At 42.3% G+C, this 12,593-nt stretch overlaps 1 protein-coding gene across 4 annotated transcripts in view; it reads left to right on the top strand.

Annotated features, from left to right (window-relative positions):
* COG1 (component of oligomeric golgi complex 1) overlaps positions 1-12,155 on the top strand; it is a 32,631-nt gene extending 20,476 nt beyond the window's left edge. For 2 of the 4 annotated variants that reach the window (XM_056550680.1, XM_056550678.1), the window contains exons 13-14: positions 165-234; positions 9,815-10,314. In XM_056550680.1, coding sequence (XP_056406655.1) covers positions 165-234; positions 9,815-9,952 — 208 coding nt within the window. In that variant the 3' untranslated portion in view covers positions 9,953-10,314. Of the gene's footprint in view, positions 1-164; positions 235-9,814; positions 10,315-12,058 lie in introns of those variants that run through there. The other 2 variants (XM_056550679.1, XM_056550681.1) reach the window with 2 other exon arrangements.
* Positions 12,156-12,593: the final 438 nt, after the last annotated feature.

The following is a 12,593-nucleotide window of genomic DNA, read 5'->3' as shown; positions in this document are numbered from 1 at the left end:
ATTACAAATCTGTTTAACTTTCTGGCCCCAGTTTATTTAATAAAAAAAGGTTTCCCCTTTTAATGTGGGTGTAAGAATTTATCTAGTGCTGTAACAAAGATCATCTGCCTATGATCAAGACAGTGCCATCTGTCGTCATTTTGTTTTCCTTTCTCTTATTCTAGATTTGGGCTGCTTCCTCTTAGTATGTCTAGCTCACGGAAGTCAAGGACTGTGGAGGAAGTGAAAATGCAGGTGAGTAGCTGTTTTCTGCTCAGACTTCCATGATGCCGCACTAAAACAATTGTTTTTTTACACCAAATTTATAGTGATTTATGAAATCTTGGAATGGTTATCCAGCCTTATAAAACTCCTGGCGTATATTCCAGATAGGCCATCAATGTAAGATCTTTAGGGGTCCAACTCCGAGCATTCCGTCAATCAGCTGTATGAAGGGGCTGCAGCCCTTGTGCAAGTGTTACACCCTCTTTCATGTTGTCTAATTTAAAGGGGTATTCCAGGAATTTTTTTTCATTTGACTATGCTACAGGGGCTGTAAAGTTGGTGTAGATCATAATATAGTGTCTGTACCTGTGTGTGACAGTTTTCTCATAATTCTTCTGTGATTTTCACCCCAATATTTATTTTTACCAGCATACAAAATGACTGTTGTCTCAGATTTTTCCCAGGTTGCAATGCGGCCGAGACCTTACCTCACTAGTCAGCTGATGACAGGGAGCCTGTCTGCTTCAATGGGTGGAGCAATCGCTTGGTGGGAGAGAGATCAATCTGCAACTAATGCAACAGCTGTAGGCACCCTGATCGAAAACCACAGGTCTTTTGAACGGATGCAGCTCATTTTTGTTTCAATGGGTGGGGTGGCTGATGTGTGGGAGGGAGGAAAATGGAATTGTGGGATTTGTAGGCAAAAAAGAAAACTCAAACAGGAAATACCAGTTCACAAAAAGCTAGCCACAGTGTTATGGTAACAACATAGCCATTTTGCCCCAAGACAAGCGCAGATCCTTCCTGAGCATGTCCATTACTGTCTGCCAGGTACGTACTAAAATCGCCTTATGGTGGAGAACCCCTCTAATACAGTACGTGTATCATCATACCATTAGTAGTGGTAACGCAGAGTACTACAAGCTGTCCCATTCAAGTGAATGAGGCAACACTGCAGTACCTTCCACCGCTGCTACAGTGATGCAGGTAAAAATGGCAGAGGCTCCATGACTGGCCTCTGTCCTTGGACACAAGTAAGACATTAGTCTCTGTTGCAGGCCTTTTTGTCTGCTGCTGCAAATGTCTTTTGGTCCTTGGTTTTGCCAGTGCATATGTATATTTTATATGCGGCTCCAACTGCTAGGGTTCTAGTGAACAATCTTCTCTTTTCTACCATATCTCTCCCTATGGCAGTGTTTCCCAACCAGGGTGCCTCCAGCTGTTGCAAAACTACAACTCCCAGAATGCCCGGACAGCCAACGGCTGTCCGGGCATGCTGGGACTTGTAGTTTTGCAACAGCTGGAGGCATCCTGGTTGGGAAACCCTTCCATAGGGGCAGTAGACAGGGATGCCTGCTGTCTCCTTCTCTGTTCACGCTGGCGATTGAACCATTAGCTATTAGGATCTGTTCTTCTTCCCTGATCACTGGGATTGCCATTGCGGACAGAGTGGACACAGTCGGGCTTTATGCTGATGACATGGTGGCATTGTTAAGGATTTGGTTAATGTGCGGCCTTAATCTTTGACTGACTACCGCTGTACTATTTTTGCCGAGTGTCGACGTAAGAAAATTCACACCAGGCCAGGTTGGTATGAGTTCCCCTGCTCGGTATGCCAGGGAGTTCTCTTTTAATTCAGGAAAAACTGTTGGTTTTTACATTGTGCTAAGAAGGAGGTTTAGGGAGGGTTAGTTATGACATCACAATTAATATGTTACAGTTTGATTGGTTGTTCAAATACGGTGTCCGTATATATTAGCATATCTAGTGTCCATTAATTTCTTGGCAAAAGTTCTCCGTTCGTCAGATGTTTAGTCTTTCTACTCCCGCATGGAGTCGTCTCAAGGCCTCTATTCGAAGTCACGAACATATAGCATTCTGACGTATATGGGTTGAAGGGTAAAACTATGCATCATTCTATATACTGATTAGTCATTTGAGTGTGGCATAGCATAAGTCTTTATTTTGCAAGCCTTCTAGCTTGAGATTTCTCCATCTTTCCACAAAGCCCAATGTTTAGACTTCTTGTATCCATAGTCTACATCTCAAGGTTCTAGTCTTGATTACGGGCAAAGAGCAGCTGAAATGTCTTGAAATAAGGAAAGCAAAGTTCTTCTGCAATATTTAGCAATAGCAAATAGCATTTTAGCAAAGGCATATACGTATAGATATAGCGATCAATATATCAGAATATTAAAGACCCAGCAGTATTTCTGGATCAGGCACCCTCTTCCCTACAGTTAGTTATAGAGATTGGTGTTGCTTTTGGCACTTTTTCTGCCATTACTCCAGGTCTAATTTCATATCTCTACTGCTACTGCTTCTCCTTTTCTCCTTTTTTGGTAGAGGAATTTTAAATGGGTATTCTGGCCTTATACATATTATCCCCTATCCAAAGGATGAGGAGATTAGATGTATGAACGTAGGGGTCCTGCCACTGGGGACCCCCACGATCTTGGTGCAGCCCCCAGCATTCTGTGCCGGGCACTGCCTCCGGGTCGGGGATGTGACGTCACAGCCACACACCCTAGTGACATCACTCCACACCCCCTCCATTCATGTCAATGGGAGGGGGCGTGACTACAGTCACGCCCCCTCCCATAGACATGAATGGAGGGGTTTTATGATCACTAAGGCTTCAGCTAAAGACTTTAAGTCCAATATTTTCCCTTTGAACGTACCCGGTATAAATTTGCTATCTGTACTAAGTTATCATTGTCTGTCCCTCGCCGCATAAACTTAGTAAAAATGATTTGTTATTGCTCCAGCTAGAGATGAGCGAACTTACAGTAAATTCGATTCGTCACAAACTTTTCGGCTCGGCAGTTGATGACTTTTCCTGCATAAATTAGTTCAGCTTTCAGGTGCTCCTGTGGGCTGGAAAAGGTGGATACAGTCCTAGAAGACTCTTTCCTAGGACTGTATCCACCTTTTTCCAGCCCACCGGAGCACCTGAAAGCTGAACTAATTTATGCTGGAAAAGTCATAAACTGCCGAGCCGAGAAGTACGTGATGAATCGAATTTACTGTAAGTTCGCTCATCTCTAGCTCCAGCATATTGTGGCTATTGGAGCTTTTTTTTTTTTTTTTTTTTTTTTTTTTTTTTTTTTCTTAAATTAACTCTGCTTTCTTCTTTTCTTTGGGGTAATTCCCGACCCAAACTGAAATGATCTACATTCCAAGAGTTTGGCAGGAGCGGCACTGCCAGATTTCTTCTTATATTATTTAGCTGGGCAGCTGCGTCTGTGGCCCACTGCTCAAAAATATAAAGGGAACACTAAGATGAACTAATCGTATGAAATACTTTCTTATTTACATAGTTGAATGCGCTGACATCAAAATCACATAAAACTTATCAATGGAAATCAAATATATCAACCCATGGAGGTCTGGATATGGAGTCGCACTCAAAATCACAATGGAAAACCACACTACAGGCTGATCCAACTTTATGTAATGTCTTTAAAACAAGTCACAATGAGGCTCAGTAGTGTGTGTGGCCTCCACGTGCCCGTATGACCTCCCCACAACGCCTGGGCATGCTCCTGATGAGGTGGAGGATGGTCTCCTGAGGAATGTCCTCCCAGACCTGGACTAAAGCATCTGACAACTCCTGGACAGTCTGTGGATGGAGCGAGACGTCCCAGATGTGCTCAATCGGATTCAGGTCTGGGGAACGGGCGGCCAGTCCATAGCATCAATGCCTTCCTCTTGCAGGAACTGCTGACACACTCCAGCCACATGAGGTCTAGCATTGTCTTGTATTAGGAGGAACCCAGGGCCAACTGCACCAGCATATGGTCTCACAAGGGGTCTGAGGATCTCATCTCTGTACCTAATGGCAGTCAGGCTACCTCTGGCAAGCACATGGAGGGCTGTGCGGCCCCCCAAAGAAATACCACCCCACACCATTACTGACCCACTGCCAAACTGGTCATGCTGGAAGATGTTGCAGGCAGCAGAACGTTCTCCACGGCGTCTACAGACTGTCACGTCTGTCACATGTGCTCAGTGTGAACCTGCTTTCATCTGTGAAGATCACAAGGCACAAGTGGCAGATTTGCCAATCTTGGTGTTCTCTGGCAAATGCCAAACGTCCTGCACGGTGTTGGGCTGTAAGCACAACCCCAACCTGTGGACGTAGGGCCCTCATACCACCCTCATGGAGTCTGTTTCTGACTGTTTGAGTGGACACATGCACATGGCCTGCTGGAGGTCATTTTGCAGGGCTCTGGCAGTGCTCCTCCTTGCACAAATGCGGAGGTAGCAGTCCTGCTGCTGGGTTGTTGCCCTCCTACAGCGTCCTACACGTCTCCTGATGTACTGGCCTGTCTCCTGGTAGCGCCTCCATGCTCTGGACACTACGCTGACAGACACAGCAAACCTTCTTGCCACAGCTCGCATTGATGTGCCATCCTGGATGAGCTGCACTACCTGAGCCACTTGTGTGGGTTGTAGACTCCATCTCATGCTACCACTAGAGTGAAAGCAGTGCCAGCATTCAAAAGTGACCAAAACATCAGCCAGGAAGCATAGGAACTGAGAAGTGGTCTGTGGTCACCACCTGCAGAACCACTCCTTTATTGGGGGTGTCTTTCTAATTGCCTATAATTTCCACCTGTTGTCTGTTCCATGTGAAATTGATTGTCAATCAGTGTTGCTTCCTGAGTGGACAGTGGGATTTCACAGAAGTGTCATTGACTTGGAGTTACATTGTGTTGTTTAAGTGTTCCCTTTATTTTTTTTAAACAGTATATATTACAAATAATACATATAATGATATCTACATTATATGAAAATGTTTTGCTAAGGCCAGATACATAACATGACCATATCATACACACCCTCTTAAAAGCCAATAGGGATAATATAACCGTTTTAATACATTTGACCTCGTACAGTTTAAAAAATGCAGATCTAACAACCCAAACGCACCATATATCTGCATGATGCTCTGAATTCAGGTCAGGCATTGCGTCTATAATGCAGATCCTAAAATATGTAACAGCGGTGGCATACTGGGAGTTGTAGTTTGGCAGCAGCTGGAGAGCCACAGGTTGGAGACCATTATTCTAAGGTAACTGCCTGTACTTTGCATCGCAGTGTATGTCTCTATACATATATACACTGTTCACGCCACTCTTTGTTTCCTGTCTCTATACATATATACACTGTTTACACCACTCTTTATTTCTTGCCTCTATACATATATACACTGTTCACGCCACCCTTTATTTCCTGTCTCTGTACATATATACACTGTTTACGTCACCCTTTATTTCCTGTCTCTATACATATATACACTGTTTATGCCACCCTTTATTTCCTGTCTCTGTATATATATATATATATATACACTGTTTATGCCACCCTTTATTTCCTGTCTCTATACATATATACAATGTTTATGCCATTCTTTATTTCCTGTCTCTATACATATATACACTGTTCACGCCACCCTTTATTTCCTGTCTCTATACATATATACACTGTTTACGCCACTCTTTATTTCCGCATTAGACGCTCGTCTCCCCAGGGGTAGTATAACAACGCCAACAATCCGTTACCACTATTGCTCGCTGACAAGCTGTTTTATGTCACCGTCGTGTTTTTAATTCCTGTAAATTGACTTCTAGCTGTTAGTGAGCCATATCCTGCTCTAGAAACACTCACCGCGTGGTCGGGTGTCGGAGATACGTAAGCTGCAGAATGGTTTGCTTTTGATGTGTTTGCAGTGAATCCCATTTATCTGAATGCACTTTGTTGGCGATGGTAGTGTTGTTTTAAAGGGGTACTCCACTGGAAAAAAATGTTGTTGTTTTTTTAAATCAACTGGTGCCAGAAAGTTAAACAGTTTTGTAAATTACTTCTAATTAAAAATCTTAATCCTTCCAGTGCTTATCAGCTGCTGTATATTACAGAGGAAGTTCTTTTCTTTTTGAATTTCCTTCCTGTCTGTCCACAGTGCTCTCTGCTGACACCTCTGTCCATGTCAGGAACTGTCCAGAGAACGATAGGTTTGCTATGGGGATTTGCTCCTACTCTGGACAGTTCCTAAAATGTCTGACCACAGTGCTCTCTGCTGACACCTATGTCCGTGTCAGGAACTTTCCAGAGTTTGGAGCAAATCTCCATAGAAAACCTCTCCTGCTCTGGACAGTTCCTAAAATGGACAGAGGTGTCAGCAGAGAGCACTGTGGTCAGGCAGAAAGGAAATTCAAAAAGAAAAGCAATTCCTCAGCAGCTGATAAGTACTGGATTAAGATTTTTAAATAGAAGTAATTTACAAATCTGTTACAGGGGAGTACCCCTTTAACACAGACAGCAAACTATCTTTACATCAATGTTTCCCAACCAGGGTGCCTCCAGCTGTTGGAAAACTACAACTAAAAAGCCTTTGGCTGTCCGGGCATGCTGGGAGTTGTAGTTTTGCAACAGCTGGAGGCACCCTGGTTGGGAAACACTGGTCTACATATACATGAACAGGAGGAGATGGTGGTGGTGGTGGTGGTGGGGGGGGGGGGGGGGGGTGTTTACTAATCAGAGCTGGATTAATTATTGCTCCAAATAACGAGCAGGATCTAGGCTATTTGGTGCTGTACAAATTCTGGGTATAAAGGGTTCACACCACGTTTTTGCAATACAGTTCCCGTATCAGGTTTTTGGTTAAAAATAAATAAAAAACTGATTCCTCAAAATCGGACTAAACTGTATCAAAACGTGTGTACAAATTTTAATCCTTATACAGTTTGAAAAATGATGTCCGGTTGCATCCATTTTTAAGAGGAAAAAAAAAAAACACTTAAGTTTTTAACTTTTCATTTCATTATGAATAAAGTTTCACTTTTTTGATTGACATTCCAAGAAAAAATAAACTGTGCAAAGTCAAAAACCGTATGGTGAAAACCGGATGGAACTGTACGCACATACAGTTCTGTGCGGTTCCCATTGACTCCTATATTAAAAATAAAACAAAAAAAAGTATACGTTTCAATACAGTTTTTCACCCGGACCAAAAACTGTGGTAGGCTACAGTTTTGGGTACGGGGGAAAAAAACCTGACAAAACCGTACAGGATGCATAACGGACACAACCTGATGCATCTTTTGGCATATGGTTTACAATGGAGAGTCAATGCATACGGTTTTCAATACGGTTCCGTACGGTTTTCAAGTTGAAAATGTATATGGGAACTGCAAAAACGTGGTTTGAACCCAGAATTTCACAGTTGCATGAGATTTTGTGGTGTGTGCTTATGGGGAGGACTTGGTGCCCATAGCGGCCAATCAGATTCCAGCATTTATTTTTTAGAGATCCCTTCAAAATTGATCGTTGCTCCTGAATAGAGTTGAGCGAACTTACAGTAAATTGGCTCGTAGAGAACCTCACAGCTCGGCTGTTGATTACTTTAGTCTGTATAAATTAGTTCAGCTTTCCAAGGGCTCTGGTTGCCTGGAAAAGTCCAGGATGACAGTCTTGGCTCTCCTAGGTCTGTATCCACCTTTTCCAGGCAACTGGAGCCCTTGGAAAGCTGAACTACAGGGTGGGCAATTTATATGGATACACCTTAATAAAATGGGAATGGTTGGTGATATTAACTTCCTGTTTGTGGCACATTAGTATATGTGAGTGGGGAAACTTTTCAAGATGGGTGGTGACCATGGCGGCCATTTTGAAGTCGGCCATTTTAAATCCACCTTTTGTTTTTTTCAATAGGAAGAGGGTCATGTGACACATGAAACTTATTGGGAATTTCACAAGAAAAACAATGATGTGCTTGGTTTTAACGTAACTTTATTCTTTCATGAGTTATTTACAAGTTTCTGACGACTTATAAAATGTGTTCAATGTGCTGCCCATTGTGTTGGATTGTCAATGCAACCCTCTTCTCCCACTCTTCACACACTGATAGCAACACCGCAGGAGAAATGCTAGCACAGGCTTCCAGTATCCGTCTACACTGCTATATACTACTATATACACCGCAGGAGAAATGCTAGCACAGGATTCCAGTATCCGTAGTTTCAGGTGCTGCACATCTCGTATCTTCACAGCATAGACAATTGCCTTCAGATGACCCCAAAGATAAAAGTCTAAGGGGGTCAGATCAGGAGACCTTGGGGGCCATTTAACTGGCCCACGACGACCAATCCACTTTCCAGGAAACTGTTCATCTAGGAATGCTCGGACCTGACACCCAAATGTGGTGGTGCACCATCTTGCTGGAAAAACTCAGGGAACGCGCCAGCTTCAGTGCATAAAGAGGGAAACACATCATCATGTAGCAATTTCACATATCCAGTGGCCTTGAGGTTTCCATTGATGAAGAATGGGCCCCACTATCTTTGTACCCCATATACCACACCATACCCTCAATTTTTGTGTCCCAACAGTCTTGGAGGGATCTATCCAATGTGGGTCAGTGTCAGACCAATAGCGGTGGTTTTGTTTAACTTCACCATTCACATTTAAGTTTGCCTCATCCCTGAACAAAATCTTCTGCGTAAACTGAGGGTCCTGTTCCAATTTTAGTTTTGCCCATTCTGCAGCACCGGAAACTACGGATACTGGAAGCCTGTGCTAGCATTTCTCCTGCGGTGTATATAGTAGTATATAGCAGTGTATACGGATACTGGAAGCCTGTGCTAGCATTTCTCCTGTGGTGTATATAGTAGTATATAGCAGTGTATACGGATACTGAAGCCTGTGCTAGCATTTCTCCTGCGGTGTATATAGTAGTATATAGCAGTGTATACGGATACTGGAAGCCTGTGCTAGCATTTCTCCTGCGGTGTATATAGTAGTATATAGCAGTGTATACGGATACTGAAATCCTGTGCTAGCATTTCTCCTGCGGTGTATATAGCAGTGTATACGGATACTGAAGCCTGTGCTAGCATTTCTCCTGCGGTGTATATAGTAGTATATAGCAGTGTATACGGATACTGGAAGCCTGTGCTAGCATTTCTCCTGCGGTGTATATAGTAGTATATACGGATACTAGAAGCCTGTGCTAGCATTTCTCCTGCGGTGTATATAGCAGTGTATACGGATACTGGAAGCCTGTGCTAGCATTTCTCCTGTGGTGTATATAGTAGTATATAGCAGTATATAGAGAAGAGGGTTGCATTGACAATCCAACACAATGGGCAGCACATTGAACACATTTTATAAGTGGTCAGAAACTTGTAAATAACTCATGAAAGAATAAAGTTACGTTAAAACCAAGCACATCATTGTTTTTCTTGTGACATTCCCAATAAGTTTCATGTGTCACATGACCCTCTTTCTATCGAAAAAACAAAAGTTGGATTCAAAATGGCCGACTTCAAAATGGCCGCCATGGTCACCACCCATCTTGAAAAGTTTCCCCCCCTCACATATACTAATGTGCCACAAACAGGAAGTTAATATCACCAACCATTCCCATTTTATTAAGGTGTATCCATATAAATGGCCCACCCTGTAGTTACGCAGACTAAAGTAATCAACAGCCGAGCTGAGAGGTTCTCTACGAGCCAATTTACTGTAAGTTCGCTCCACTCTAGTCTTAGCCATTCCTTCTGTACCCTGATAACTTGTGTATCCTAACAATATGTCATTTATGCAGATACCTATGACCATCTCTCCACCTGAAGAAAACTCTTTTAGACCGGGGTCCTTGTTCCGACAACTTGCAACACAAGATGAAGACGCTCAGGCCTCATCCCTCTTCAAACTGGGCTGGCTCTCCAGTATGACCAAGTGATCCCCACTGACCCCCGACCCATTACATATGTACGTCTTGGTGGGCAGGAAAGCACAGCGCCTGCTCCATTCCTGTCAGCGGCCGTGGTTGGTAACAGTCTGTCAGCGACATCAAGACTGGTGCTGTGTCGGGATAATGTCTCACCCCATAATACAGTCCCTGAGAGATGATGAGTTGTCCCGGAAGCCCAAAACCTTCCGAAGGCTTCTGGGGCTGCCATGCCATATATGTAGTAGTAGATTGCCGCTCAGACAGCTCCCTGCAATTTATTTGTATTTAAAGGGGTACTCCGTAGAAAACATTTTTTTTAAATCAACTGGTGCCAGAAAGTTAAACAGATTTGTAAATTACTTCTATTAAAAAATCTTAATCCTTCCAGTACCTTTTAGGGGCTGTATACTAAAGAGAAATCCAAAAAAGAAATTCATTTCCTCTGATGTCATGACCACAGTGCTCTCTGCTGTCCATTTTAGGAACTGTCCAGAGCAGGAAAAAATCCCCATAGCAAGCATATGCTGCTCTGGACAGTTCCTAAAATGGACAACAGAGGTCAGCAGAGAGCACTGTGGTCATGACATCAGAGGAAATGCATTTCTCGTTTGGATTTCTCTTTAGTATACAGCCCCTAAAAAGTACTGGAAGATTTTTTTTAATAGAAGTAATTTACAAATCTGTAACTTTCTGGCACCAGTTGATTTAAAAAAAAAAAAAAGTTTTCTACGGGAGTACCTCTTTAAAGGGATACTCTACTGCCCACCGTTTGGAGCAAACTGTTCCGAACTCGGGAGACGGGAGCTCATGACATCATAGCCCTGCCCCCTGTAACAGTCACACCCCCTCCCATACACCCGCATTGAGGGGGCGGGGCTATGTCACAAGCTCCAGCTTTGTTCCAAACGCTGAGCAGCAGAGTACCCCTTTAAAAAAAAAATAAAAAAATCTTAAATAGCTAAAAGGTTATAAAAAAAAATTCCTTTTGTATTAAAAATGAAAACCAACCCCCAAGTCTCAGTTTTCAAATAAAAAAAAATTGCGCCAAGACACTAAACTTATCGCCACTTGCAGAAATGGTGATAAAAAAAAAAGTGAATACTGTAACCAAAAAAATAACACCCAGTGGCCAGAATTGCTGGTTTTTAGGTCTCATCGCACTCTGGGAAAAAAAATGTAATAAAAATGATCTACCCCTAAATGGTAACCTATAAAATCTACAAATCACTGTGCAAAAACACAACTCGATAGATGGGAAGAAGAAAGAAAAAAAAAAGAAAAAATGTAAAAAATATTTGCTAATAATATGCGCAATGAGGTCTAAAGTGGAGGTCACAGCCAGGAGCGCTCTACCATTACTCCTATTATGGGGATGAATCCTCGGTGGTTTGGACACATTTTCACTTTATCTATTACATAATCTTAGTTCCGCACATGATCCTTTATATATCAGTGTTTCCCCACCAGGGTGCCTCCAGCTGTTGCAAAACTACAACTCCCAGCACACTGCTCGGAAAACACTGTTCTTAAAGGGGTACTCCAATGGAAAACTTACTGGTGACAGAAAGTTAAACAGATTTGTAAATTACTTCTATTAAAAAATCTTAATCCTTCCAGTACTTATTAGCTGCTGAATACTACAGAGGAAATTCTTTCTTTTTGGAACACAGTGCTCTCTGCTGACATCTCTGTCCATTTTAAGAACTGTCCAGAGTAGGAGAAAATCCCCATAGAAAACATATGCTGCTCCGGACAGTTCCTAAAATGGACAGAGATGTCAGCAGAGAGCACTGTGGTCATGATGTCAGCAGAGAGCTTTTTGTACCAAAAAGAAAATAATTTCCTCCGTAGTATTCAGCAGCTAATAAGTCCTGGAAGGATTAAGATTTTTTTTAATAGAAGTAATATACAAATCTGTTTAAATTTCTGGCACCAGATGATTTAACAATAAAACTAAAAGTTTTCCACCAGAGTACCCCTTTAATGTTTTTATGCCATAGATTAAAGTTTAGGAAAGATTGTGTGTATATAGTATTTTTTTTTCTTTTTGTATATTTATTTGCAAATCATTCACTATTTCACCCCATTGTAATTATTTATTTCCTGTCCTTTTAGGAATTACTAGTTATTTATGATCCGCTCCTTGACTGTGGCCTCCAGCCTCTTCTTCATTCATTTCTCTATTTTTTAAGCAGTTTATTGTACAATAAAGATGAAATATTCTTACTATATGTCCGACTGGTTTATATTACCTGCAGGTTTTAGTGGCTCTAACTTGCAGCGCTATTGGCCCCTGCTAGTGCTTGCATTTTAACCCATAATTTTGACCTGTACCTGAACTTGCCATTGTTTTCCAGGATTAGAAAAAAACAGCACCACTCCTGTCCTCAGGTTGTGTGTGGTATTGCAGCTCAGTTCCACTGAAGTGATTGGATGCAAGTTGTAATACCACACACAACCTGAGGACAGGTGTGGTGCTGTTTTTGGGAAAAATTTGCTCTTTTTCTTTATTCCTGGATGACCCCCTATTGAGGGAACAGAGGGAAATGTTCTGTAGACACCATTGGATAGCTGTTAGGGTGTACAAAACTGTACATTTCGTGGAGCAAATGGGGGTTCACGAGCTTATAAAAGTTTCTGTATTTTTTTA

This window comes from Hyla sarda, chromosome 13 (genome assembly GCF_029499605.1).
Source record: "Hyla sarda isolate aHylSar1 chromosome 13, aHylSar1.hap1, whole genome shotgun sequence".
In the NCBI taxonomy this organism is placed as follows: domain Eukaryota; kingdom Metazoa; phylum Chordata; class Amphibia; order Anura; family Hylidae; genus Hyla; species Hyla sarda.
This window is presented reverse-complemented; position numbering and strand designations above follow the sequence as displayed.